Raw genomic sequence first — 25,024 nt, 5'->3', positions numbered from 1 at the left:
AATCCAGTCATTCTTTCATAAACACAATCAGGTTGTCAGACATGATTTACCCTTAGTAAATCCATGCTGATTGTTCCCAATCACCTTCTCCTTCATATGCCCAGAAACATGCTCCAAGAGGACTCACTCCTCTAAGCTCCACGAGCACCAACACAATGCTGATCAGTTTTAGTTCCTTAGATTGCCTCTGGCCTTTTTGAAAAAGGATGTAACATTTACCTGTTTCCAGCCTTTAGGAACATTCCATGATCTCCATAACCTTTCCAATGTGATCGAGTGGGCCTGCAGAGACATCAAACCAGTTTTCTTGGCACCTTGGATGTGGTCTGTTTGGTCCCATGGAGTTTTCTGGTCAAACTCTCTCAAGTAATCTGTGACTAAACATTCACATGCTGCTGGTAGTTCTCTTTGAACCCTTCCCTGAAGCACACAGGAATAGGATAGCTTGTTGGTAAAGATGGCAAAGAAACCTTAGAATACCTCAGCTTTATCTGTGTCTGCATTACTACGTCACCTGCTCCATTCAGCAATGATTCCATGTTTTCCTTGCTCAGCCTTTTTATACTAACACAGCAGTGGAAGCTCTTCTTGTTGCACTTCCCGTGCAAGGCTCAAGTGCATTTAGGCTTTGGATCTCCTGCAGCTACCCCTACAAACTCAGGCAATGTTTTGAAATTATTTCACTGTAGTCCATCCCTGCTTCCATCTCCTTTATGCTGCCTTTTTGCATCGGAGCTCCACCAAGCTCCCTGTTTAGCCAATGCCACTCTGCTGATACACCTGGCTGTAGATGTACAGTGAACACAAGACAGCTGCCTAAGACCTTGCTACATCACAGCAGGGACACTTCAGCATGCTTCCTGCCTCCTGGACAGCCAGGATTTTATGATCTTCTATATTCTGAAGATTGCCACAGTGCAAGCATTACCATCTTGCTCTCCCCAGGTCTAGAACGTGCATAAGGCACAGACACCTGTGGTAAATCTAATGTTTTAAAAACTAATTCTAATAAAACCAATCACATAATCAATATATCCCGTTAAGAATATATTTTCCTCAAGCATTTCAAACAATTTCACATGGGCATTAAGCAGATACACTTCTTTCACTGCCTTTGGTCTGTTCAATCACTTTGAAAAAATGCATAGTTCAGCACCTAGAGCAATGGAGTGCCACATTCTTGACCACAGCTATAAGAATACACAAGCATGTCTATTTAGTTTCACATAAATCTGAAATGGCACATTGCAGCTGTAGTTCAACTGGCTGAAATGGCTATTAAGAGATGCAATTTGACACTGTTTGATGATAAAAATAGTAAATGTGCCATAGAGAGAGGGATTAATTTATGGTTATTTGGAAAGCACTGCTCTAGATTGTCTTGCTCTAATCCGTTTGAACGGGGACAAAACACATGAATTGCCATTTCCTTTTTCCCCCTCTCTTATTTATTGAAGTTGTATGTAACCTATTCAACACGTGTAAGAAAGAATGAGCAAGATCAAAGCAGTAGCTTAATCTGGGTTGCTTTTATGCTTGGGTAGTAAGGGAGAACAGCAAATTGTAAAAGCATTCTCTGCCTACCTGCCGGGTGCAGCGCGCCTGACTGCAGCCCCAGGGCCCCACCCGCGCCTGCCCTGGAAAGGTTTCTGCATGCAATGTTTCAACACCGGGAGGAAAAGTTTCACTCGATTTTCATGAGGTGGGTGGGACCAGGAACTCGCATGGCACTGTTCTGCAGATAGCAGTAGCTGCCTACCGAAGCATAGTCACTAAGTACACAAAACTCTCACTGGCCGGAAAGCGTGTGTGATCAAGTGCATTTCTGAGTTCTGAATCCCCAAGACCCTTAACATCCTCAGTGCTATACCTATGCTTAAATCCCGTGGAAGTCCTGTGCCTAATCAAGTGAAGATCTACAGATGCTGGGGCAGCAGAGGGGCTGTAGGTAACCTCATTGGTGTGATGCAGTACAGCATGGGAGCGTCTGCAGAGCCATGACCTCCTCGTATGATGCAATTTAACTATGGTCTTCCCTTTTGCTGCATTTGTCTTTGCGTATGTGTTTTACGAAACAGAAATAACTTTTCAAAAGTAACCAGATTCCAACTATTACTTTGGTCTCCTTATTGCAGACATAGTTCAAGCCTTAAGAGTACAACAAATAGAAGTAATGTCCTTTTGGAAACAGATTTCAGCCATGAATCCCCGGGTCTTTTTCCCCCCTTACTACATGTTTCAAGCCTTTGCTATCTTATTAACCTCTCAGCAGTGAATTGTCTAGCAAGAGATGCTAATTTTCCCAACTTCATACAATAGGAGTCTTTATATCAGTTGCCTCACAACATTCCCTGAACACGTGGGGCACTCTACCGTGCGGAGGGAGGAAGGCACAACAATGAAGAGCAGTCAGTTAGTAAGAGATTAAGTAAAACTGTGCACAAAAATGTGAATACAGAGTTGGCGGATGCTTAGCATGTGAACTGAGGAATTTATTTCCCACTGTGAGCCAGTTTCTAGGTCTTGAAAATACTTTAAAGCTTGTCAGAGGAAATCTGAAAGGTTGTCAGTAGATGAAAAAAGAAATCTCAATTCCATAACTCAGGAATCCCAGAGCTTCCTGCAAGTTCACATATGTAAGACAGAGAACTTTCTCAGGACCCGAGGAAGTAGAAATACATTTTTGACAAAACCAAGGACAATTAGAAGTCTTTCCTTATGAAAGGCACAATTTTTACATCCCTAGTTTCTCATGTGTGAACGTTTTCCAACATAGGCACATACAGGGGACCCACTAAAGTTTAAGCAAGGAATGCTATGACTGCACTGCACTGTTTTCTCCTTGGTCAGGACAGTGTGTGACAAATGGTAGTGACTGTGCATGCCATGCCATGCCATGCCACTAAAAGACACTCATAAAAGAGAAAATAAGATGATAATGATAATAGTAGTAATAGTAATAATAATAATGATCGAAGAATAACTTTACATCAAAACTATCCAAGTAGCCATGAAACTGGGAAGCAGAGGAGGGAAGGTTATGGAATAAAGACAGGTATCCTTGCTTATCCTATTCAGTTGTTCTAACTACATACTTAGCTTCTGAGGATTCAGGCTTTGGTTCCTCCCAACACACAAGGATCTGATTCATAACTTAGAGCTGTCAAACTGCATATGCTATCATCAGTCCCTATATTCATCCCCTTTTGGTCGCTGCAGACAGGTAATTTTCTCTGTGCATGGAGAAGGGTATTAGCTAGTTCCTATTCCAGTGGAGGTGAGGCTTACTAGAAAAGCGGGAAATGAGGACCAACTGCTTGTATTCTTAGCAAAAAAATGGGAAAGAGAGATTTGGAAAAGGTTGAAGAGAGCCCCTCGGAAGCACAGCCCTGCATTGATCCATCTGGAAGACCATGGGGAAAGGAGCTGGAGAATGTTTTGTAGAAACAAATTTGAAAATAAAGATTTCCTACAGAAAAGCCAGACCGGGACATGCAAGGGAAGGAAAAAGGTTGTTTAGTTTGAGGTAAAGTGTGCCATTCAGTGTTGGGCACCCAAAACATGGGTAGACATGAATTCCACTGATCACCTGAAGAACTGTTTCTGTGGAGCTGGAAGGATTCTGGGCAGAAGACAATAAGTTCAGCATGGGGGAAGCTGAGGAGAGCTTTCTGCCTGCCATAGACCCAAGAAGGAAGGAAGGTCTTATATTTGCTTTGTGTTTACCTTACCACAGACCACGTGAGAATGTGACTCAGGTTCAGAGATACCACTCGCACTACTGACCAGCACAAGAGGCTGGGAAGCTCAGAAGTCTCTGGAAGGCTAGGGCAGGCTGATACAGCTTCAAGCCTGGATGGGTGTGCCCTAGGAACTTACTCTGCTAGCCTTTGACAGAAAGAAGAATACAGACTTGGAGGGCAAAGAAAAAGAGGTGTAACAACATTTCTCATTCCCTATATCAAACATCTTGGAACCAAGTACGTATGTATATGGCATACACAATTTCTTCAAGTTACGTTGAGCCAGTCCCTTCAATCAACCAGTCTAGGCTTTCATTTGACTCATTTTAAGCACCCTTTATATTTACTTCCAAATCACTGCAGAAAACACTGAATTTTTTTGGTACAGGGCTTTCTCAACCTAACTTTAGTTATCTGCAAGGCAGATGTCCACATCAGGCCCAGCCACCATAAACTTCCTTTGCAGTCAAGAAGCAGATACAAATGATTCATATGATCTATTTTCAGACACCTACTGGAGTACAAAAGAAATCATTCCTCAGATGTGGCTATTTCTTTCCTGCTTGCAGTGGAGGGTCTAGCCAGGTAGCTCAGAGGTACACATAGGCATTTAGTCAGCTGAATCCCATCCTGGTTTCTTTCACCATGCACCAGAAACCCGAAGGACTTCACATGAAGTTAATTATTTCTTTCCAAGTATAGCTAGATGTAGAAGTGTATGAACACAACATTAGCCCTGTACACCAAATTACATCTTCAAAGTACTCTATAAACACTAACTACACAGCAATTAGACTATCCTATTAGTAAAATAACGCACAGGATACTGACCTATTTATTCTTTTGCTATTATGTAAAATTAATGAGCTGCATTTTTTGACCACTGATTCATCCTTCTTCCAAATAGCTGTGGATTAAAATTTAAGCTACTTAAATACCTCCACGAATTACTGGTAGGGAGAAAATGGCAAGACAAGTATTTGAAATGCACTGCTACAGATTGTAAACACTCAGAAGGATATGTGAACATAAGGTACCACTCTGAATCAGATTCAAGAATATAAGAATGATTTTGTTTAAGGGAGGCTGCTATTTTAGGTTTGTTTGGTTTTATTTTTTAATTACTGCCTTGTAAATAAACTAAAAAATTTTCCTGGTAGCTAATTCATTATCCCTTTCCCTCCCTTCATCCAGCATCTCTGAGAACAGTGTGCACATCCACTGGGAGGAGTTATTTACTGTAGAGGGTGACTCACTACGTAAGAGGAGCATGTACAAGAAGTGGAAAGATTTCAGGAAACAAAGCCCAAAGTCAGACACTAATGAACACAAACTGTTAACATCTGTGAATTAATTAAAATATTCATTAACATTATCTGTGTGAGTAAATTCTGCAGCTGTCACTTGAAAGTAATGAAATGAAAGTGACATATTTGGTCTTTAACTTATTTTTCATAGTCTATAAATGACATCCTAGCAGAGAGCGTCTCAGTGTGAGGACAGCACAAAGCACTTCAGCTTTCTTAATGATTCATAACTTAAAGGATGCTAGTAGAATCAGATTGTTTTCTACCACGAAATTGCATACATACTGTGTGTAATACTTATTTCTTCATGAAGGACGCCAGGCTAACAGGAATGCAGCTTAACTGGTTTAGGATTTATGAAAGAAAGAAAAAAAACCCTCACACCTATTTGCTTTCCTATGAATCAAAACCTACTTGATGCTTAAACTTACCAAAACTTTGTGAAAAAAACTGAGGCTGGGTGCAGTAGGAATTGAGTAGTTGATGATAGGCCTGAAGAAATACATTCATAGTAATCCCCTGATTATAAACACTTGTCAGTTCATCGCATTTGCAGCTGAGATTCCTCCAGCCTGTTCCCCAGAATGAGAATCCCTGATGCAGGTGGGAGTAACCACAAACCTTCCCAAACTCAGGGTCTTTTCAAATAAGATACTGTTCTCATCTGTTACACTAACTTCTGATGTTGCTTCAACACCTGGTAACAGAAGTAACAGAAACAGTTACTATTTGGAATTTGCCACCTGCATCAGGGATGGTTTTCAGAGGATGTAAACACATCAGCAGGCAGCATTCTCAGTCTGACACTGAAAACTGTGCATTAGAAATAGGTTTTGTGCTCTGTAAAGGGCACCCAGCTCCTGCAAATGCCTAACTCCCTATGGGAGTGCCCTATGGGAGTTTTACCATTGCAGAGGACAGGCAAGCTCATATCTAAAGTTCAAGGTTACAGAGCATGCATTTGTGCTCACTCTAAGTAACAAAAAATGAGACAAATGCTGATATATCATGACATATTCATCTTTATTGAGACCCTTGGAGTTCTCCTTGATGTAAAACGCTGTAAACTTAATGCAAGAAAACGCACTCCAGATACTAATTTCCCTAAAATCACCTATACATAAGAACATTTGAACACCTCTTTATGAACAATCTGAATTTCATAATTAAATCAATTTTCTTTCAGTAGGAATAGATAACTGTGATGATCTGATTTTTCCCTTTACTTAATATGGACACAGCAGCATACAGTGTCCAGAGGTGCAGAAGCATGGCTCAGACCACGTGAAGGCTTCTAGAGGCTGCATCAGCATTTCATCTAAGAAAAATAATGATAATGGCTTTCCATCTATCATCTTGAAAGGGAAGCAACGTCCATGTACTGTACATTCCATAAAGAAGATCAAACATGGCAGTGTATCTGGCTCATAAGTTTTGTGTTTATTTTTAAACTGATCTGTTAGTACTGAAAATTAATTAATTTCAGCACAAGCCTAATCAATCAAAGAGAAAAAAGGAACGATTTTGCCTTGGTCTGACCTACCCTGTACCCTCACTTTCACTAGCTTTAATGCAAAGGAGGCAGAGTGAAACCATGGCTGGGGGAATAGGATCATTTCATTTGGCAGCGGCAGCTCAGTTACACTGGCTTATGTGCAGCTTGAACTACCACAAGAAAGTTCATGAACGTCAGAGGCATATGATTCTCGGAGGCTGGGGTCAAAGACAGTTTTGAGATGAAGCACAGTCAGTAAAAGGATTACAGGTTTGCCAGTGATTCAGTTGTTGAAAAGCTCCCGCTCAGACCTATAGATCCAGTAGTTAATGTAAGTAGCAACAGAAGCCAGTAGAGTAAGACCCAGCTATTTTAAACAAACTGAAACTAACTACAAATATAGAGGTTACTTACGAATCCCTCAATGATGCTCATACTTAGTATCAAATAACTCTTTACCATGCTACTAACAGTCATCAGGTAAAGGCCTATTGATGTGTATATATTCTAACACTAAGATAAATCCTTTTTATTTACAGAGGAATAAATTCATAGTGCTTTGAAATCTACAGGCTCACTCCTTTTGCAGCAGTGTTTTTATGCTATTTCAAAACCTTACAGAGCTTTTTTATACAAGCTTATTTTAACATGTCTCTCTGCTGCTCCTTCCTGAATTCATTCATCATAAAATGAAGCCACCATTGTCTTTTGCTTAATTATCCTTTGCCTTCTATTGGATTTTTAGCCAGGAATTTGCTCAATAAAACAAACAGTCCCCCAAAAGCAAACAAACTGCAACTGAGGAAAAAAAAGTGACTCCCAGTCAGCACTGATAGTTCATCAAAGCAATAATTATACACTCCTGACCAACAAGAGGTAAGTTCAGAGGCCAGTGCATTATAATTAAACATTAGTACATCAAGCCTTCACTGATGACAAAGTGAGAAGAGCCCCACGCTGCCAGCAGTATTACTGGCATGGCACTGTGTTGCATCCAGCTTGGCAGCACTTAGGCAGCATATCCTCCTCTCCCACTGCTGAATTCAGGTTCCACTGTAACCAGCTAACCTGTTCCTCTTCTACACCATGGAGCAGGAGGGAGACAGGGAAGAAAAAACATAAAGTACTGCTGCAGTGCTGTTTGTCTACTTGTTTCCCTGGACAATTCTTAAACGAGCTTTAAACAGCCAGTGCCATTCACTCATCCCTCACCTACAAGAATGTTATGCTCCAGTTTGCACCTCCGACACGTTCCCATTCCCTGCTGAGGACGACCCACGCAACTCATTTTTTCTGCTGGCTCATCTATACCAAGAGCAGCACATTGACTTCTTGAAATATTTTCCCACTTGGTAACTTTGCTCTGCTCTGTCATGCCCCTTTCTACCCACCTAGCCTACTGCACCATGTGAGTTCAGGATCCTCCTCTCTACAATGAGATTTTGCATTTTTACCTTTGCTGCACCCTCACACATATCAAAGGAACTTCTCAGTGTAAATGAAAGGAGAATTGGTCCTTTGACTCCATGTTATACTATACTGCTAGAGAACTGCAGTGCAACAAATTTGTGTCAGCATCCTTAGGAACATGGAAACGATGTTACCGGGCAGGTCAGAGATCTCATTGTGTTCTTAGTAACAGCAGCCTGCTCCACCAAGCAGGGTCTCTGGCTCAATGCCTGCCTCTTGGCTGTGTGGTGCCTGTGTGAAAGGACCCTCAAATTCCCTCACCCAGGCAAGTAAGGATTCCCGGCTTTAAAAGGCTTCCTGAGACCGAGCCTCTCACAGCTCTGGGCACAGAAGACACTTCTGCGAGCAGAGGCCATATCCAGAGTACCACCGCAGCCTTAAAGCCAGACAGAAATCGTTGCTTAGAGCAGCTCGGAGACTGCTTTAAGCTGCTCTGGGAACTGGTTTGGTAACTAGCCATCCCTGGGACCAGTGGACCAAAATGGTGGCACATTTATCTTCATATCTTTCCAGCAGGCATCTTAAGCTCAGTTTAACTCGATCAAATGAGTGATTTCAACAGGGTTTTTTTCCCCTTAGTTTGATGGTGCAAAAAGGGACAGCATGCAATCAAAAGCCTGGCCTTGCCTGTTAAAATAAAAACTGTCATGCTGCCTCCCAAGAAACCTCCCAGCAATGTGGTGGTATTTGCACACTAATTCGTAATATGCACTGGTCCAACTATGACATTAAAGTTCTGTTACCACTGAGTAAATACACTATACAAATGACGCTCAAGGGTTTCCTTATCATTCATCTTATGTAAACCAGTTTTATGCCTACTTAATTTCACTGGCTAAAGGGGAATGACTCCTGAGTTTGCACCAGTATGTGATCAGAATCCTGTGCAATTTCCAGAAGCATGTTAAATCAGTTCATCCATAAAGAGAACAGTCTGCATTTTATACAACCAACTTTGGGCTTTCTATTTTTGATATATAACTAACTAAGGGATAAAAGAGTCTGTTTTCTTTCTTAAGAAAGAGCAGCTTTGCAAATACATTAAAAAAAAAAAAAAAAAAAAAGCCACAGAGGGCTTTTGAGGGCAAGTTCCTCCAGATCAAGAAAGTAACTGGAAGAAAGCGGCAGATCCTGATACAATCGGAAAAACCTTGCTCAGCTCTGCTCTGGCTTAGGAAGATCTGTTTGTGCAGATCTGCCTGTGGGTAAACAGAGCCACATGGGTAGAGAATAGGGTTACTTTCATTTATTTTTTTAAACTTTCCAGCCCTTTGGCTATTTTGGCAGACCGCCCTTGTGCACACTACAACACAAGACATGAGATCGGCAGAGTTACACATGCTTCCAGAGGTGCTTCTGATAATGCACTTAGATAAGGTGTTAAGGCCATGAATACTTTTATTGGCATTACTTACATCTATTACTCTAGCATCCTTAAAAATCTTCAGCTCTTCCAGAAGTGACACGCCACAGGTCACAAAAGGTAGTCTGAGTCTTGCAATATAGGACTAGCTGTATAAGTAATTTTCATTTCCAGCATGATGTATGTCTATGTTTTTTCAAAGTATCAATTTATTTCTTCTAATCCCTAATCTTATATGTTACGGTTAACAGCTGACTACAGATTTTCATAATCTAATGCGTTTTTCTAATGGTTGGTCAATTGGGGGAGGGGGAGAATTGCAATATTCAAAATTTCTATATATATTAAAGATATGCACATATTACTTCACTACACTTGGAACTTACATTATTTGTAGTTCTGTGACAATGCCAACTTTACATTAGGCTGCCATAAACATAAGAACACGAAGGGGAAGGAGTTTGGACTTTATGTAACTGTTATTTAAGAGAATTTTTTAGTCCTTTTGGTTGTATAGACAGACAGTCTAGTATGTACAGTGAATATACTTCTGTTTACTTGTTGACTCGTGGATTTGAAGCAGCAACATTAGTTTACCCTGTAACATGCCAAGATGCAATTAGTTACACAAAAATCCTATTAAAAAGCAATCCAAAACAAACATGTCCTTTTGCCATGGAAACTGAAAAATGCAGTCCTGATACTAATCTCTTAAAGAATCCAGATTTTTAAAGATTCAAACAGTATATATATCAGTATACAAAGAATCCCACATGGCATTGTAGCACATCCTGCCCGAGCACAGTAAAACCAACTTAAACAGCTACTTTCATTTAAATGACTAGGATTTAGGGAAAAGTACTGCCATAAATTTGTTGTGTCTATGTATATCTAGCAGTGAAATTTATACTTCATTGTGAAAACCTACCAAAATTCAAGAAAATTGGTGTTAAAAGGAATGTGCAGGTTAAAATGAATGGTATTTACAAGCAAGAAAAAAATGACTGCACAAGGTATGCAATTACCAGTAAAATCCAGTGCTGCTGGAGATTAATTGTAGGGCTGGATAATAAAACTGGAAATGTTTATGACAAGTGTTATTTGTACTTCCTCTGTATAAGATAAGGATAATGATATTTCTTGTTCAGACTCATAAACTGATCAACCCGGTTTTCTACCCGCTCAGATTTCTCCCTCTTCAGGGCAGTCTCAACAGATTTAGGGCCAGACAGTGAAATTAGTTGGACATATGGTCTCCAGAATGCAACCCCAAGAACAAACCACCAACACCTAATCACTTAGTCAGAACCCCATTCCCTTCCAAAACACACCCAAATCAGGATCTGTAGGCACGCATCTCCAGACCCGGCAGCCCTTCCCTGAAGATAAATGGACAGGACACAAGGTTCTTTTAAAATAGGTCTAGAGGAGGAATATTATCTCATCTGATAACTGATGGGGTAAAGCTCTCAGAAAAGGGGGGAGGGCTTGGCTCAGTGCTTTCCTAAGCCTAATGAGAATTCAATCCCACATCTCCCACATCTTAAAGACTGCAAGAAGCATCCAGCTACAAGGGGTGTAGGGATGAGAGAGCACAAGAAAGAATGCAAACCGTTGCTTCTTCTTCCTTTAGATGCCATGATTTTGAAGCTAAGCAGCTGCTACTGCATTTTAGAAGCATCCCAAACCTGTTCATGTACTAGGCACGCTGGAAGCATGGATGAGTTGTGTTTAGAGGAGCCAACTGCTCCCCACCTAGACCTTGGATCGGGGTGGGGAAGACAGGCATCTCAGGCTGAGGCATTTCTTGTCACCACAAAAGCACAACTGAGAAACGTCAAACATCTAAAAATAAAGGAATACAATGGTAACACCCAAGCTGGTTCTGCCTGCAGAGCAGCTGCATACACTTGCATGAAACCTTCTTAAAATGTAATCTTTAAAAATTGAGCTGCGTATGTTGAGGATAAACACCCAGCAACACTGCATGGGATAACACTGGGTGAAACTGTGCCTAGTCATCCCTCATCCTGAGCTGCAAAGGGAGAAACTAACCGAACTGCTGGATGATACCACAATCCTTCATCTGGGGAAGATAAATTTTACTCAGAAGTACAAGAAAATGCATGATAAGCGGTCTGACGAACATAGAGCTTTCTGGACCCTCACCTACCCAAAACTTTTACATCAAACAAGCATTTTCCATTACTTTTAAGTAGGTGCGTAGGGTTGAGTTAGACCGAACAAAAAGAAGATCACAAATGAACGTTTTTGGTATTTTGAATAGGCAAACTAGTTACGTTTCTCAAAAAAAAAAAAAAAAAAGAAGGAAAAAAAAAAAGTGCAACCTCGTAATTTTGAAGCCACAAATATCTGTAACCAGAAAGTAAATAACAACCTTTTGCAAACCGGCGTTAGGAAATAACGCCCAGAGCGCGGCTGGATCTGACTCAGGGCCGGGGAACGCGGGGCACCGCCGCGCTGCCGGGGCAGCCCCGGCCGCACACAGCGCGGCCCCTCCGGCCGCCGGGAGGCCCGGGCCAGGCCTCAGCGTCCCGCAGCCCGCCCCGCCACCGGGCACCGACACCGACCGGGAGAAACCACCCCCGCCCGCCCAGCGCCGCCGCGGCCTCCGTCCTGGGCGGCCCGGGGCCCGGTGAAGCGGCGCAGTCCCGGCCCCGGCACCTCGGCGGTGGCCGCCCAAGCCCGGGCGAGGCGAGGCGGCGGGGCGGGCCCGGCGGCGGGGCGGGCAGGAGGGAGGCGGCCGGGGCGGCGCGCACCTGCTCCCTCCTTCACCCTCCTCCTCCTCCTCGCCCACCTGGCCGCGGCTCGGCCGTCCCCGCCGCGCTCGGCAGCAGCAGCCGCCGCCGCGGCCACAAGCAACATGTTGCCCAGCGGAGCGTCGTCCATGCCACCGCCTCCCAACCCCGCCGCCTACTTCCCGCCTCCTCGGGTCACTTTGCCCTCCGGCCTGGACATCCTGCGCACCTACTCGGGAGCCGTCATCTTCCTGGAGATCGTGAGTGCCGGGGGTGGGGGGCGGCCACCGGCCTGCCCGCGCTTTCGCCTCCCCTCAGCGCCCCGCTGCCCCGCTCCTTCCCGTCCCGCCGCGGCGGCGGTGCCCGGGCCGGGGGCGGCGAGGTGCCTCCGCCCGGGGACGGCCGAGAAACCGCCCCGCGTCGCCCGCGCTCCTCACCTGCCATTTTGAGAGCGAGGAAGGTGCGGGCGGCCGAGGCTGCGGCAGAGGCGAGGGAGCCCTCCGAGCGGCCCCGGCGCCGGTGTCGGTGTGGGCAGGGCAGCGGGACCGGTCCCCGCTCCCCCCGGCCTGCCCCGGCACTGCCCCCGGCGACACCGGGAGGCCCGCAGGGACGGGTCTCACGGGGGGTGTTTAAGCTGTCGAGCATTTGAGCCACATGGAATCCCAGACCCCCAAACCCACACCGTGGAGAGTTACGCAGGTTTTTACCCGTATGCCTGTTACGGGCGCTATGCAAACTCCTACAAGTATGTCTAATGCCGTGTGCGTGTAAGACCTTTGAGCTACGGCTGGGTGTGAGGCGCTGCAGGGCCGTGGTGCAAATGAATAGGAGGAAAAAACCCAACACCTTGACAGAACTCATCTGATTTTATTAATTTAGTTTATTTTTTTTTCCCTGGGGTCAGAGCAGGATACTGCTTGGGTCCCCAGGCTCTGAGATGGATCCCAACCTGCAAGCTGTAAAACTGCACCTGAGCAAAACACTCAGAACACAAGCCCGGGCACTGAATCAGGCCCTGAGTCAGTAGGGACAAAAGGTTAATTAGGTTGGCCAACCTGTTACACATCTGACAGCCGAGCTGAAATGGACAGGCGTAGTATAAGGGAAATGGCACGACAGTGGGTGCTGAGATTAGAGCAGTCTCTGTGGTAGATTTCTAAATTTAAAGAAGCCTTCAAAGTTGCGCATTCAGAATACTGAAAACAATTCACGTGTCTCTGCTTTTTGTTTAACAGACACTTTCTGCTATCCCTTCTGCTTCCTCACTGCCCATCACTATCTGGTCTCTGAGCAACAGACTTGCACCTGCAGTCTTGTGAAACTAGAGAAAGTTTGGTTCTTCACAACAGCTAAAAAAGGAACCCTAGAGAACAACTTGAAGGCTAATACATAAACCCTTGGGAGCTTTGAACTGAGACTAGCAATGCATCTTTACATATATGCTGCTGCAATGTAACACAAGAGAGGAACCAACTAATGTTATAGCAGGCATCTTTTGAAAGGTATCTCTCATCCAACCTTGATTCAAACGAAAGTTCTCTGAATCTGGAAATGTTACCTCTAACTTTGTAGTTGTAAATCTGTAGGATTTAAAGAGGAAAGTTGTAACTTGCCTTGAAATTGATTGTAGCTGTCACTACACAGCAGGTTGGATTATTAAGATAAATCTTTCTGTGAGAAATGAGCATATTTCAGATGGCAATTACAAATTTCTCCAGTTATCCTTTTTTATAAAGAGGCAGGATTCGAAGGGAGAACTAGTACCCTTCCTTAGGTCAAGAGCTGTTTAAAGTAGGCAAGCCTTAGAGTATGTAAATTCTCCATCAGCCTATCATAGAACAACATCCTCACCACTCATTCACTGCAATCAGTATGCTGAAAAGAAAATTGGCGGTGCTGAATTCTTCCCTGGGTTATGAATTCTGGAAAGCTGTGTGTTTTTCTAGACATTACAACATAATTTACAACTCACCTTATTCTGTATTCTAGTTTTCTTTTTTACTTTATTGCTTAATCTCTTCTCTTTCAGCTTTCTATTACAAATGCATTGAAAAAGAGGATGTAGTTTAATCTCTTTTCTGTATCCCATCTGATTAGGACTACAAAACTAAACAGTATGAGATTGAATCCAAATCTGGTGTACATCCTTGTCATGCTAACTTCAGTGTGTCTATATAGAGATTCGTATCTGTGTGTCTGAACAATGTTTTCAGATTTCTTATATTTCCCTCAAAATGAAAGCAAGAGTAAAATTTGCACCAGCAGAATGCAAGTCACCTGGGTTTGTAAATCCCGTTTTCAAGACTATTTTAAGAGCCCTTAATAATTTCAGAGTGGCTTCATCTTACCACCACTTAGTGCCTATCATTTCTGAGAACGGCACTTGGGCTCTCTGAGTACTTTTGAAGTGTTTCCTCTTGGTTCCTAAAAGTAATCTGAGGACATGTTGATGTATATTAGTTCTTAGACAGAAAGGACTGAATAAAAGTAATCTTCCAGTTCATCATCTGTATTCCTTTCTTGCAGCTATTTGGAACGATAGTCTGGATTTTGGTAGCTTCTACTGGAGTTCCGCTGCTGCTGCTGCAGGGATGGGTAATGTTTGTAGCAGTGACTGCGTGGTTCCTGTCCATTGTGTTCCTGTGTGTGTTCCTCTTTGGTTATGCAAATAGAATTGCTGTCAACTGGAACCAAACAGTAAGATTTTTTTTCTTTATTTAAGGATTCCCTTTGTTTTATAAATGGAAGATCATTTCATGAGTACTGATCCTAAGTCTTAATGTCTGGCCTTCTGTTTTAGCAGAAAGTTTTTCAAAACAGAGGAATTCAAAACTGGAAAAAGAGGGAGTAGGACTACAAGGATGACAGAGGAAAATACAGGACCTCTTTTACAATGGAGTCTGAAAGAGCACAGCTTTTTAAACTGTTTGAAGGAGCATACTTGTCCTCTATGAGCCCATAAAATGCATGAGCAGTAGGAAGAGGACTAGTTTAACACGGCATGACAACAAATTGATTTAAATGGCCAGAAGTAATTGTGGACTGGAAAATGGAAAATACTTTCTGACTATTAGACAAGTGGTAGTAACACCCTGAGAATAATGCGGGGTAGAAAGATACATCTAATATTGTAAAGGAGGTGATAACATTCGTGAACCCATTGTGTGATGTGGTTGTCTGAGATAGCATGGACTGGAATAAGTCACCCAGGCAGTCTCCTCCAGTTCCTAAGAAAGTCTTCTGCTGACCTTTGGGTCAATTCCTTAAAGCTAGGGCAGCATTGGTGAGTGACTGTTAGACCTTAGGTGGTCAAAGACAACATAACCTGCAGTATGATATCGGTTAACATTTTTTTTAGGAGACTTAAGATTTATCTTTCTTAGAGGAAAAACTAGAGAAGAGACTACAGGTATCATTATGCACTGCTCAGCATTTCTTCATTGTGGAGACAAGACTTGATTTTTGCTGTAATGGATTGTTATGGCTTGTGCCGATAGTTCTCAGACTATACCTTCCCATTAAAACAGGGAAGCGGTTGGCTCCAGTTTTTACCGACCACATAGATACCTCAGGTTATTGACTGCTATTATGTATCCCTTTGTTGTTATTAACTGGTTTTTACCTTGAGTTTCTAGCACTCAAGTAGTTACTCTCTTATTAATAAGAGATGCCAAAACTGTGATCAGAATGGGAATTCCCCAAAAAATTCCGAAAGGACTGGAACTTCTAAAATACAAAAGTATGGCTGTTTAGAACTGCTGATCACCTTCACCTTCCTCCTGTGTGGCTTAGTTTTCCTATTGACACTTCTTGATCATAGCTGGAATTGTGTGTTTCAGTATCAACATCTGCAATTATTTCTCTGTTCACGTTACTCATGGACAGTCCCTTAAAACAAAAGGTCTTTAAAGCAAATCATAGAGCTTCATGAGTCTGGGGCTCTTAACTGGTAACTTCAAAGCCCATCAGTGTTAACAGACTGGATTTTATTAAAACAAACTTTAGTACTTTTGATAGCAAATACACATCCATACAGTGTCAGCTTTTCAGCACAATACAGGCAGTAATTAGGCTAATAACGAATTACAATTACAGAGACCTTTACAGGAATTTATGCTGTGACATCCTCGCAAGTTATGATGCAACAAAGCCCTTGAGCATGTGCATAACTTAAGTAAATTAATAGTGTCCTGGGTTTCATTGAAACTGCCAATTTACAATCACGCATCTATTTAAGTGTCGCTGGGTGAGGGCATAGCCTTTTATAGATTGAAAATGCTACACAAATGTTCATCTTACAACAAATTTGTGAATGTGTCTTACACATTGGCTACTTGATGCTGGCAGTGATTTGTTGTACTGTTAATTTCGTCCCCTTGTATGTGAGAAATTACTGAAACACTTTATGTCAGGAAGTTGCTACATGACTTGTATAAAAGCTGCATCTGTGGGACTCTGCAACTTAATCTAAATAACTCTCATAACTAAGTCAACATTTTAAATAAATTCAGAGTGAATCATTTGATCTCTAACATGGTAGCTGAAATCCAGCCCCTTCAGCCATCAACAAAGCTAAGATCATTTGACCTATTTTCAGGTACCCAAATGTTCTGTAACCTGTTGGGACTAAACTCTTCAGCTGCACTTCACAAGGATTTTTTACCTTCTGTTGTAAATAAATACTAGAAACACTAGAACTATTTTTATTAGTATAAAATAGTGTACCTGTTTGTTTTAATATGGCATGTATTTAGGTAAATACACTGGTTTTGCTATTTCTTAAACAAAATAGAACTCGGAAGCTACAGGTCATTAGATTGGGTCAAAAATGGGAAGTCATGGTTTAGTTATATTGGAGTACTGTAGCTTCATGTAAAGATTCATGAAGAAGTGTGGTTTAAGACTCCAGGAGTTTAAATGTAAGTTTGCAAAATAGGATTGGGTTCTGACAGTCCTGCATTTAGTAATACCTTATGTCACAAGTAGCTCCATTGATCCTAATACTGATACTTCAAAAGTAAGATGCCACACAGATCGGGGGTGGAAATATGGGCCTTATGGAGGTACATCACTCTGTGCATCACTGTATTAAACCAGACGGTATGACAAATACTGTCCTTTACAGCCTGACTCACAACACACTCATTTACAAATTAGATGTAAACTAACATATCATGCACATCTGGTAGTGTTTTACAGATACTTTGTATGAGATTTCAATGATAATACAAGTGTGGAGGCAAGGGAGAGTCAGGCACCATGCTAGCAATTACTAAAAACCAAAAAAACCTTCCTCATAAGATGTTGGGTTTTTTGGTCGCAGAAACATGAAATCTTACTGATACTACATAGCTTCACTGTAATTACTGCCAGGAGAAAGAAATTAAAGGGTCTGGCAGGAGAATGAAGGAAATGAAAAAGTTTGTCTTCTGAAAATATCTCTCCTGTATGTAGTAAGCACAGTCTTCCTCATGGAGCTATTTTGCTCCTTTGTGAGCTGTGGTGCCAAAAGCATACAGCTGGTAACGCTGGCATAGTTGCATGCTTGGTATTTAGCAGCCCAAGAATAATGGATGTCCTTGATTATTCATGGGTTTGTGCAGACCTTTCAAGTTGCTGGAATCCTGTGTTATGAAATGTCAGGCCATGATATGGGGTCCAGTATTCGTCACACAGCGAACACACACCTGCATGCAGTCTGATGTGGTGTGCGTAGGTGGCAGCATGAAAGCTGTGCGTGTCCATCTGCCAGCTCAAGTGAGCAGGGGTAAGCCACAACAGCTAAGTGTCTGGTGGGGAAGTGCCTCCCCCAGCTGCAGCAGAGCACTGCAGCTTCTGTGATGCTTCAGCACTCTTGTGCTGGAGTAGGTCCCTACTATTTTTTTCTATGACATACAGGCATTACAGCAGAGCTGGTGACTGAGGGAATGTTTCTTACACCCAAAACTTGAGATCTGGCAAGCTTAGCCCATAAAAGCTATCCAGCTAGGCTAGGAAGGTACCCTCTGCCCCCTTCTCAGTTCTGTGGATGTCAGTGGGGCCTCCTGGTGTTACTCCAAGAGGAAGTAACTGTTTTTAAAAAATGGAAAAAACCCCAAACCAACAACCCAGCCAGAAAGGAAAACCAAAAGCTGGGAATTACTGCAGGTGTTTTGCCAAAACTGGCAAAACTTTTGCCAAAACTGGATTCCCAGTAATTGGGAGTCATTAAGAAAAGCTGTACACTCTGTGACCTAATCACAAATGATCAAATGATTCTTAATTAAGAGAAAATTGTTTCCTGATCTGAGTGGAATGGGAAACTGTAGTAACAGCATATATCATAACTTATAAAAACTGAACAGGGTGTGATTTAAGTAGCTTTAGCTGCTATCAGATACAGAAAAACTGATGAGTTGGGAAAGAAAATTCTTTAAACAAAAATAAAACCTCGCATTTCCAAAGACACAGTTCTGTAAACAGGGAATGCAACCCATTCTCACTTCCATATCAGACAGTCAATAGCTAGTGCATACGAATGCTGTCTGCTGTTAGGATGGACTCATACGTGGTGTACCCTGGGTTCTCACTCTTGGCATTCTGGTATTCCATTATGTTCAAGTGAATTAAAAGCACATAAATAATTCCTTAGTGCTGGAGGCAGAATATGCAATGTGGATGTCACCAAAAAGCATGCATATACTTCTGTATAATTTTAAAAATTGTGTCTATGGCTTTTGCAGACCTGCATAGGTATAGGCAGAAAGTATATGTTGTATAGACTCAGGAACTGAGTGCAGTGCAAATGTCAGCTTTGCAGACTCAACAACAGAAAGAGATGTTGGAAGAATATTTAAAGTATTTTAAAACTGCACTGGAACATGTCTTGGCTCTTGCTGTGTGGAACACTGGACTCTGAAATACAACCCCCAGTAAGATTTAGGCACCAGAGCTGCTTTTTCATGTGCTCCAGTAATAGAATCCAGAAATAAGAGTTAGATGTTTAAACCTTGTGTTCAGCTAGCATTCACCACAGAGGAGGGAATCGCCTGGAGAAGGCCAGGAGAGAAGCATATTTAAAGTGAATCCTAACTCCTGTCCTCTCAAGTGTCAGGCATTTTATTCCACAGTATCATGAAGTACTTCCAAATTACTGTATTTTGGGCAGAGCCAAGTCAGAGAGAGTTCTCAAGAAATGCCTCAGTTCTTGGATTCTGATTGTATCATGAAGTAAACTTCAGCTGTGTCAAGGCTGAGGTGTTTCTAGGCATGTACAGAAGCAAAATTTAAACGTGGAGGGGGGACTTCTGGACCTTAGGTTATAGCTGAGAAGGGATTTGGGGGACTGCAAGCTTGTATTATACTGCTTAAATTGTGATAAGATTGGCCTGCATGTCCCTTCTTTTTTATCTAAGCCGCATGAAGGGAGAGCAATGTAAACTCTAACGGCTTTGAAGTGATCTACAGGGTCAGCATATGTGCATATAGGTGAGCACATGCCTCTTAATCTGAAAGACTATAGGGTTTGGGGAGAGTTGCCCTTCATCACTGATTATGTTAGTGAGTTGCTTATAATTGCAAGCAACTGTGAAAACATGTGCAGGTTAAGCTTTGCATGGATTTAACACTGCTTATCTCAAATTACCGTTATCGGTGCTCATTTCATGTTTCAGTGCTTGGTTTCATTTGTACTGAGACTGGAAGAATTAGATACGTATTGCAGCCCAGACTGATTCTGTTGTTTGCTTTTCAGGATTTTCTTTTCCATGGGACAACTTTTGTCTTTTATTTTGGAGCTTTTCTACTGCAAGCAGCAACTACATCTCTACATTACTTTCCCCGCAAATTCAATTCCACCACACAAGAGAAGCTTCTAGCTGATCATGAATATAACATAAGCATAGCAGCCTCGGTATGTATTTCATACATTTATATCTGAGAAACAGAAGTCTGTTGTAAACTTTTGTAGCCAGCCATTTAACTTGGGAACTTAATAGCAAGCTGGAATAGAAGGAGAAGTTGTGAGAGAAAGGATTGTCTTTGAGTGTGTCTAACAGTGACGTGCAAAAAATACTGGAATAAGCTAATGCTAATGTGGTAGGTGCTCAGTTGCCTGTCTTCGCTGCTGTGTTTTAAATATATGATCACTACAGCTTATAATTTTCAGACGAGGTATTTTGTAAAAGCAATGTTGGTTATTAGAATAGAAGGAAAAGATAGTAACTGGGCCTTCATCAAAGCATCAGGTGTGAATTTCATGCTTGTGCTCAAACTTTCAGTTACTTTTTTAATACTATTTAGATAGTCCTGAACATGCCACGGGGAAAAAACACTTGGACTAGCTCCTTGTGAAGTTCCAGATATGTCATTTATTACATCAGGCGTAAATATCTGTAAGGGCCCTGTTGTCTATTATGGCAAGGATTAGAGTGCTTTAATTGATAGCCTAAGCTCAGACTGCATTTTTCTCACTCACTGTAGTTGCATCATCACTAAGTCATTGCATCTGGTGATGTGGGTGTGCATAGCTGTGTAAGAAAGTACACCAGCCTCTAGCTTTCTCCCAGGCTGGACTCCTGAAGGGCAAGTAGAGGTGTGCCAGTAAGCTTCACTTAAAGAACTGAAGCTACTGTTCTTATTTTTTTGTACCATACAGAGGGTCTTGCATACCCCAGGGAACTGTACTTATTTATTAAACTTCTAAAGCCTTCTGAGGGTATCTGTTGTCCTTAAAACTAAATACACCACAAATATTGTGCAGTACAACACATTCAGTTAATCGTAAGATAAAAACAGATGAACATAAGGTGTAAAGTTCACATTCTTTCTGCAAGAGGAGAATAAAAAGGAAAGGTCCTTTCAGTCTCTGAAGGGGTGAGGTGGGCATGGCAGTCTCCAGGCCCAGAGTGCCTCACCGTTACCCTCTTGCCAGTAACACACTTGAGCACATCTGAACCCTGTATGGGCCCATATGGCACAAGGACAGAGGTGGTGTCTCATACCTGTGCCTGAACTAAGGGAGGGCTTTAAACTAAGCAGGTGTCTAAGATTCTACCCTTAAGTGTAGCTCTTCAGTTCTTGTTCAATGTTTTCAGATCCCAGTGAATATATGGTCATTTTGTCTGACAGCAGGATGCCGAGGACTCCAAGAGACCTTTCCTCCCTCCATACTGTTTTTCCAAGGGAGCATTCAGTTCTTCAAGCCTCTCAAATCCCTGTCAAGATAGGGGAGGTGGAGACTTTTGTAATTTGCCTCAGTATTTTTCATTAAGAGATGCTGGGAAATGGTGAATCAGATAACTGAGTCTTTAGTGCCTTTGCATTGTTTCCGAAAGTATGTAATTATAAAGTCAGGACATACAGAAAAAAATTGTAATCCTTTGAAACACTTGATTAAAACAGTCCTGTGACCTACATGGAAAAAAATAAAAGGTTTCTAATATTTTGTCTTTTAAAATTACTTTTATATACTGTGATTAAAAATATATATGTTCATTTTATATGGGTGATAGTTCCACAGTGTAGCATCTTTTCAAAGCTTTCATTGTGAAATTAACACTTGTATAGAAAGCCAGGGATAGGTTTTTACGACATGATTGAATTTGTATGTTCTAAGAGACAGAATCCATTGTTAACACTGGACAATATGAGAAACTTTTTTTCAGCAATTCAGTTTCTCATTTCTTCCTTCTGGTTTATGTTATATATTCAAGTTTGCTGTGGCATGACCTTCAATTCAAGTCTATTCAGTTCAGTTCTTGAACAATAGCAACTTCCTGTCATTTCTCTGGAAGTTGTTCTAATGGCTGGTTATCTGGTCAAGGAGGCCAGATTTGAAGCTGTTTCTGTGTTTCTGCAAGTAGAAGAGTTCTGCTGTTTGGAGGGATGTGTTGTCTTAGTTGTTTGCTGGTAAAGGCATTAACTTGGAAACAAATCCAAGATTAATGTTTGATCAGTCTAGATAAGAGGAAACTGAAATACCCAGTGTACATACATATGATTACTTTGTACCGTAACTCATGCAGACATTCTGCTTCATACTGTATTTCAAAACGTCTTCTGAAGCAGGCAAGTAAGTGAAAAGCAGTAACGTGGTGTTATAACAGAGAGGTTCATGAGAAAACTTAAGGGGATCCAAAACCTATCTTTACCTTAAGCATTTTGGCCGGGGGAGGTAGCTTTTGAATCATTTGTGTTCCTGTATTCATTTAGAATAGGAAAAAAAAAGTAGAACAATATAATGTGTGATTCACTTTTTCCTTGTTTCTTCTTTTTATTCCTGCTCCTTTTTTAGATTTTTGCCTTTGCAACAGCTGTTTGTTACGGTTGCAGTACAGCCCTGGCATTAAGAAGATGGAGGCTATAGCAGTTGAAGAAAGGTTAATGCCTGAGTGTTCTACTTCAGGTCAAATTAAGTGCTACATGTCTGTTTTACTGTAATCTAATTCAAAAAAGACTTTTTGTTTTTTGCTTAAACTCTATTTTAAAGTGCTGAAATAACCCCTAACCAGAATTTCCTTAACAGATAACAAGTTTCCATCTCTTCCCTTTCTAATTTTTAATTTTATTTTGTACTCATTAGAAGCATACTCATTGTATGGTGTTACGGAGTTCAGGCATAAACAAATGTGTCATTAGCAGATAACAGAATTCTAGTGCTAAATCAGAAGAGGAAGAAGATGGAAACTAAACCAGCACGTTAACTGCACAGACAGCTAAAAAGCTCCCCTCCATTAACTCCTGGGATTGGGCCTTAAGTGTTTTGCAGCTTACAGTGCATTCCACACAGGTAGAACCTTGAGGGTACGGAGAAGACTCCTCCTGGTTTTAATGTGTGCTGCTCCTTGCAATGATCAGAGCCCAGGCTGACCAAATTTGTGATACCAACTTAGTATATATATTATTAACTTTGATGTACAGAGAAAATATTTTAAATATCCATCCAGTGAAATCTTTTGATACTCTTTTATAGCCATATCCAGCTATGGTCATCTGATCCTTAAAGCTTACTGTATTCTTTAGTAGGTGGAAACTGTTTGGGACTGTCAGTCAGTAGTTCATTAGTTTTAGGAATTCAGCTTAATCAGATCTATTTATACTGCAAAACAAAACAGTGCATTTGTGTTATGTGTGTATATACATGGTATATTTTTGTTTAACAGGAATATTTGCACTGGTTTAATTTGTAGAAGTACAGCGTTGGTTTTGTTAACTTCAGGTGCTGCATGTTACTTATTATGTGAGTCAATAGCATTTGAATTGAGTACCAAATGGTGAATAACATCTGACCTCAATTCTTGCGGTATGTTATTTGTTGCATTCTAAACATGCAGTGTTGTAAACGTGTTTTTATTTGGACAGATGCCTATGCAACATATTGCTGAAAGCAGTGGAATGCAAAGCAGTCCACCCACTATGGAGTCTGCTTTTGGCACAAATGAAGTTTAATTGAGCCTCTCCTGAATAACCCTGTTGTATAATGACACGCAATATATATAGAAAATTAATGTAACAAAACTAAATGACAGCATTGCGCTCTGCTCCCTAACACTTGTGCCATTATGCAGATGGTGAAACTTTTTTTTATAATGCTAGGAAATAGTTTTTCGCTCTTGTGAATAGTGCCAAATTGATAACCTGGGAGAATAAAGGCTCTCTGTCATTTGTAAAACAACTTGCCAGTGCAGCTGCATATTCTGCAGAGACCAGCAGTGGGTTGGGTAAGGGAAGACAGGACTTTCTTCATTCCCAGGCCTACTCATTCTCCTTGAGCCAACGAGGGTGTCTACTATGAAGGTTACTTTATCAAACTTGTCAGGTACAAGGATCTGTGAGAGCCAGCCACCCTCAGCAGTGCCCTGCAGTCCCTGCTGACCCAGGACAGGTTCTTAGGGATGACACAGCAGTGAGTAGCCGCCCTTCTGACTACTGGAACCACTTGGTCATCCTGAATTACTGCAATGGGATGTTTTCTTATATCTTGTTTCCTGAAATTTTTATCTTCCAAAGATTTTGTACTCTGGCTAATTATTTTTTTTCTAATTCTCTATTTGCATTGAAACTCACTTTGTGAACTTTTTATCGGGAGCCATATACTTTTAAAAATACTTCATACTGTATGAAATACATTTACACTGGAGTATATGGATGAAAGTATGTAACAAAGACTTATGCTAAGCAGCATTAAAATTACTTAATATATTTATGGCAGTAGTCTGTTTATTAATTCTGTCTTTGGAAAGTAACTACCTTGCAACTTGGACTGACCTGATGCTAGACATAAAATTAAAGCTAAGATTTCTTGACAAGGCACAAGTACATTGGTGATAGCTTTATAGCCATTTGCCATGTGACACAGCATGAATATTAGTGAGGAGAAGAGTAAGGTTGGCTGGGACAACGTTGCAAGTGGGTGCTAATCTTTGGTGTGTTTTTTCCTTCATCCTGCAACCTGCATATGCACTGCACACCACAGGCTATGCATGCTACAGCTACAGTCTCTGCAGCCAGCTGGGATGGTGGGCGAAAGATCTTAATCTTTTGCCTGTTTAAACCTACAGAGTATGAATCTCACACATGGTGTCAATTAAAAAGCTGTCCAAGTTTAGAGGTGTAAAGATCATGATTGATGGGCGCTGTTCAAGTCTCTTAATCTACTTGTGGAAGTCCAGATAGCAGTGTGGTTAGCACAGCATGGAAACTGTTTGTATAGTGAGGAAAGGCTGAACTTTCCCTCTTCAGTATCAAAGACAAACAAAGGGCAGAGAGGAGATAAAGGTAAAGACTACAGTAATGGAGAACAGCTTTCACAGCTAAAAAGGAGTGAAAGAATGGAAATTTTCTGTTAGTATGCAAGGAGTTTGCAGTACTTGGAGGAAGATCTAAGGAAGGACACACCAGAACAAGCA

The 25,024-nt window shown here is 41.6% G+C and overlaps 1 protein-coding gene and 1 long non-coding RNA gene across 8 annotated transcripts in view; one reads left to right on the top strand and one right to left on the bottom strand.

Moving 5' to 3' along the window:
- Window positions 1-10,448, bottom strand: part of LOC130145478 (uncharacterized) — a 59,655-nt gene extending 49,207 nt beyond the window's left edge. For 4 of the 6 annotated variants that reach the window (XR_008820576.1, XR_008820579.1, XR_008820577.1 and 1 more), the window contains exon 1: window positions 220-10,448. This is a non-coding gene — a long non-coding RNA (uncharacterized LOC130145478). The remainder of the gene's footprint in view (window positions 1-219) is intronic. The other 2 variants (XR_008820580.1, XR_008820581.1) reach the window with 2 other exon arrangements.
- A 1,436-nt stretch (window positions 10,449-11,884) lies between these two features.
- MAL2 (mal, T cell differentiation protein 2) lies at window positions 11,885-24,321 on the top strand. Of its 2 annotated transcripts, none has more exons than XM_056330273.1 (4): window positions 11,885-12,397; window positions 14,664-14,732; window positions 19,870-20,028; window positions 22,411-24,321. In XM_056330273.1, the coding sequence occupies exons 1-4, from the start codon at window positions 12,263-12,265 to the stop codon at window positions 22,480-22,482; spliced, it is 435 nt and encodes a 144-aa protein (XP_056186248.1). In that variant the 5' UTR covers window positions 11,885-12,262; the 3' UTR covers window positions 22,483-24,321. The 2 variants fall into 2 exon arrangements, with proteins under 2 accessions (XP_056186248.1, XP_056186247.1); XM_056330272.1 differs by having other exon boundaries at window positions 11,903-12,397; window positions 14,664-14,834.
- Window positions 24,322-25,024: the final 703 nt, after the last annotated feature.

Source organism: Falco biarmicus, chromosome 3, assembly GCF_023638135.1.
Source record: "Falco biarmicus isolate bFalBia1 chromosome 3, bFalBia1.pri, whole genome shotgun sequence".
In the NCBI taxonomy this organism is placed as follows: domain Eukaryota; kingdom Metazoa; phylum Chordata; class Aves; order Falconiformes; family Falconidae; genus Falco; species Falco biarmicus.
This window is presented reverse-complemented; position numbering and strand designations above follow the sequence as displayed.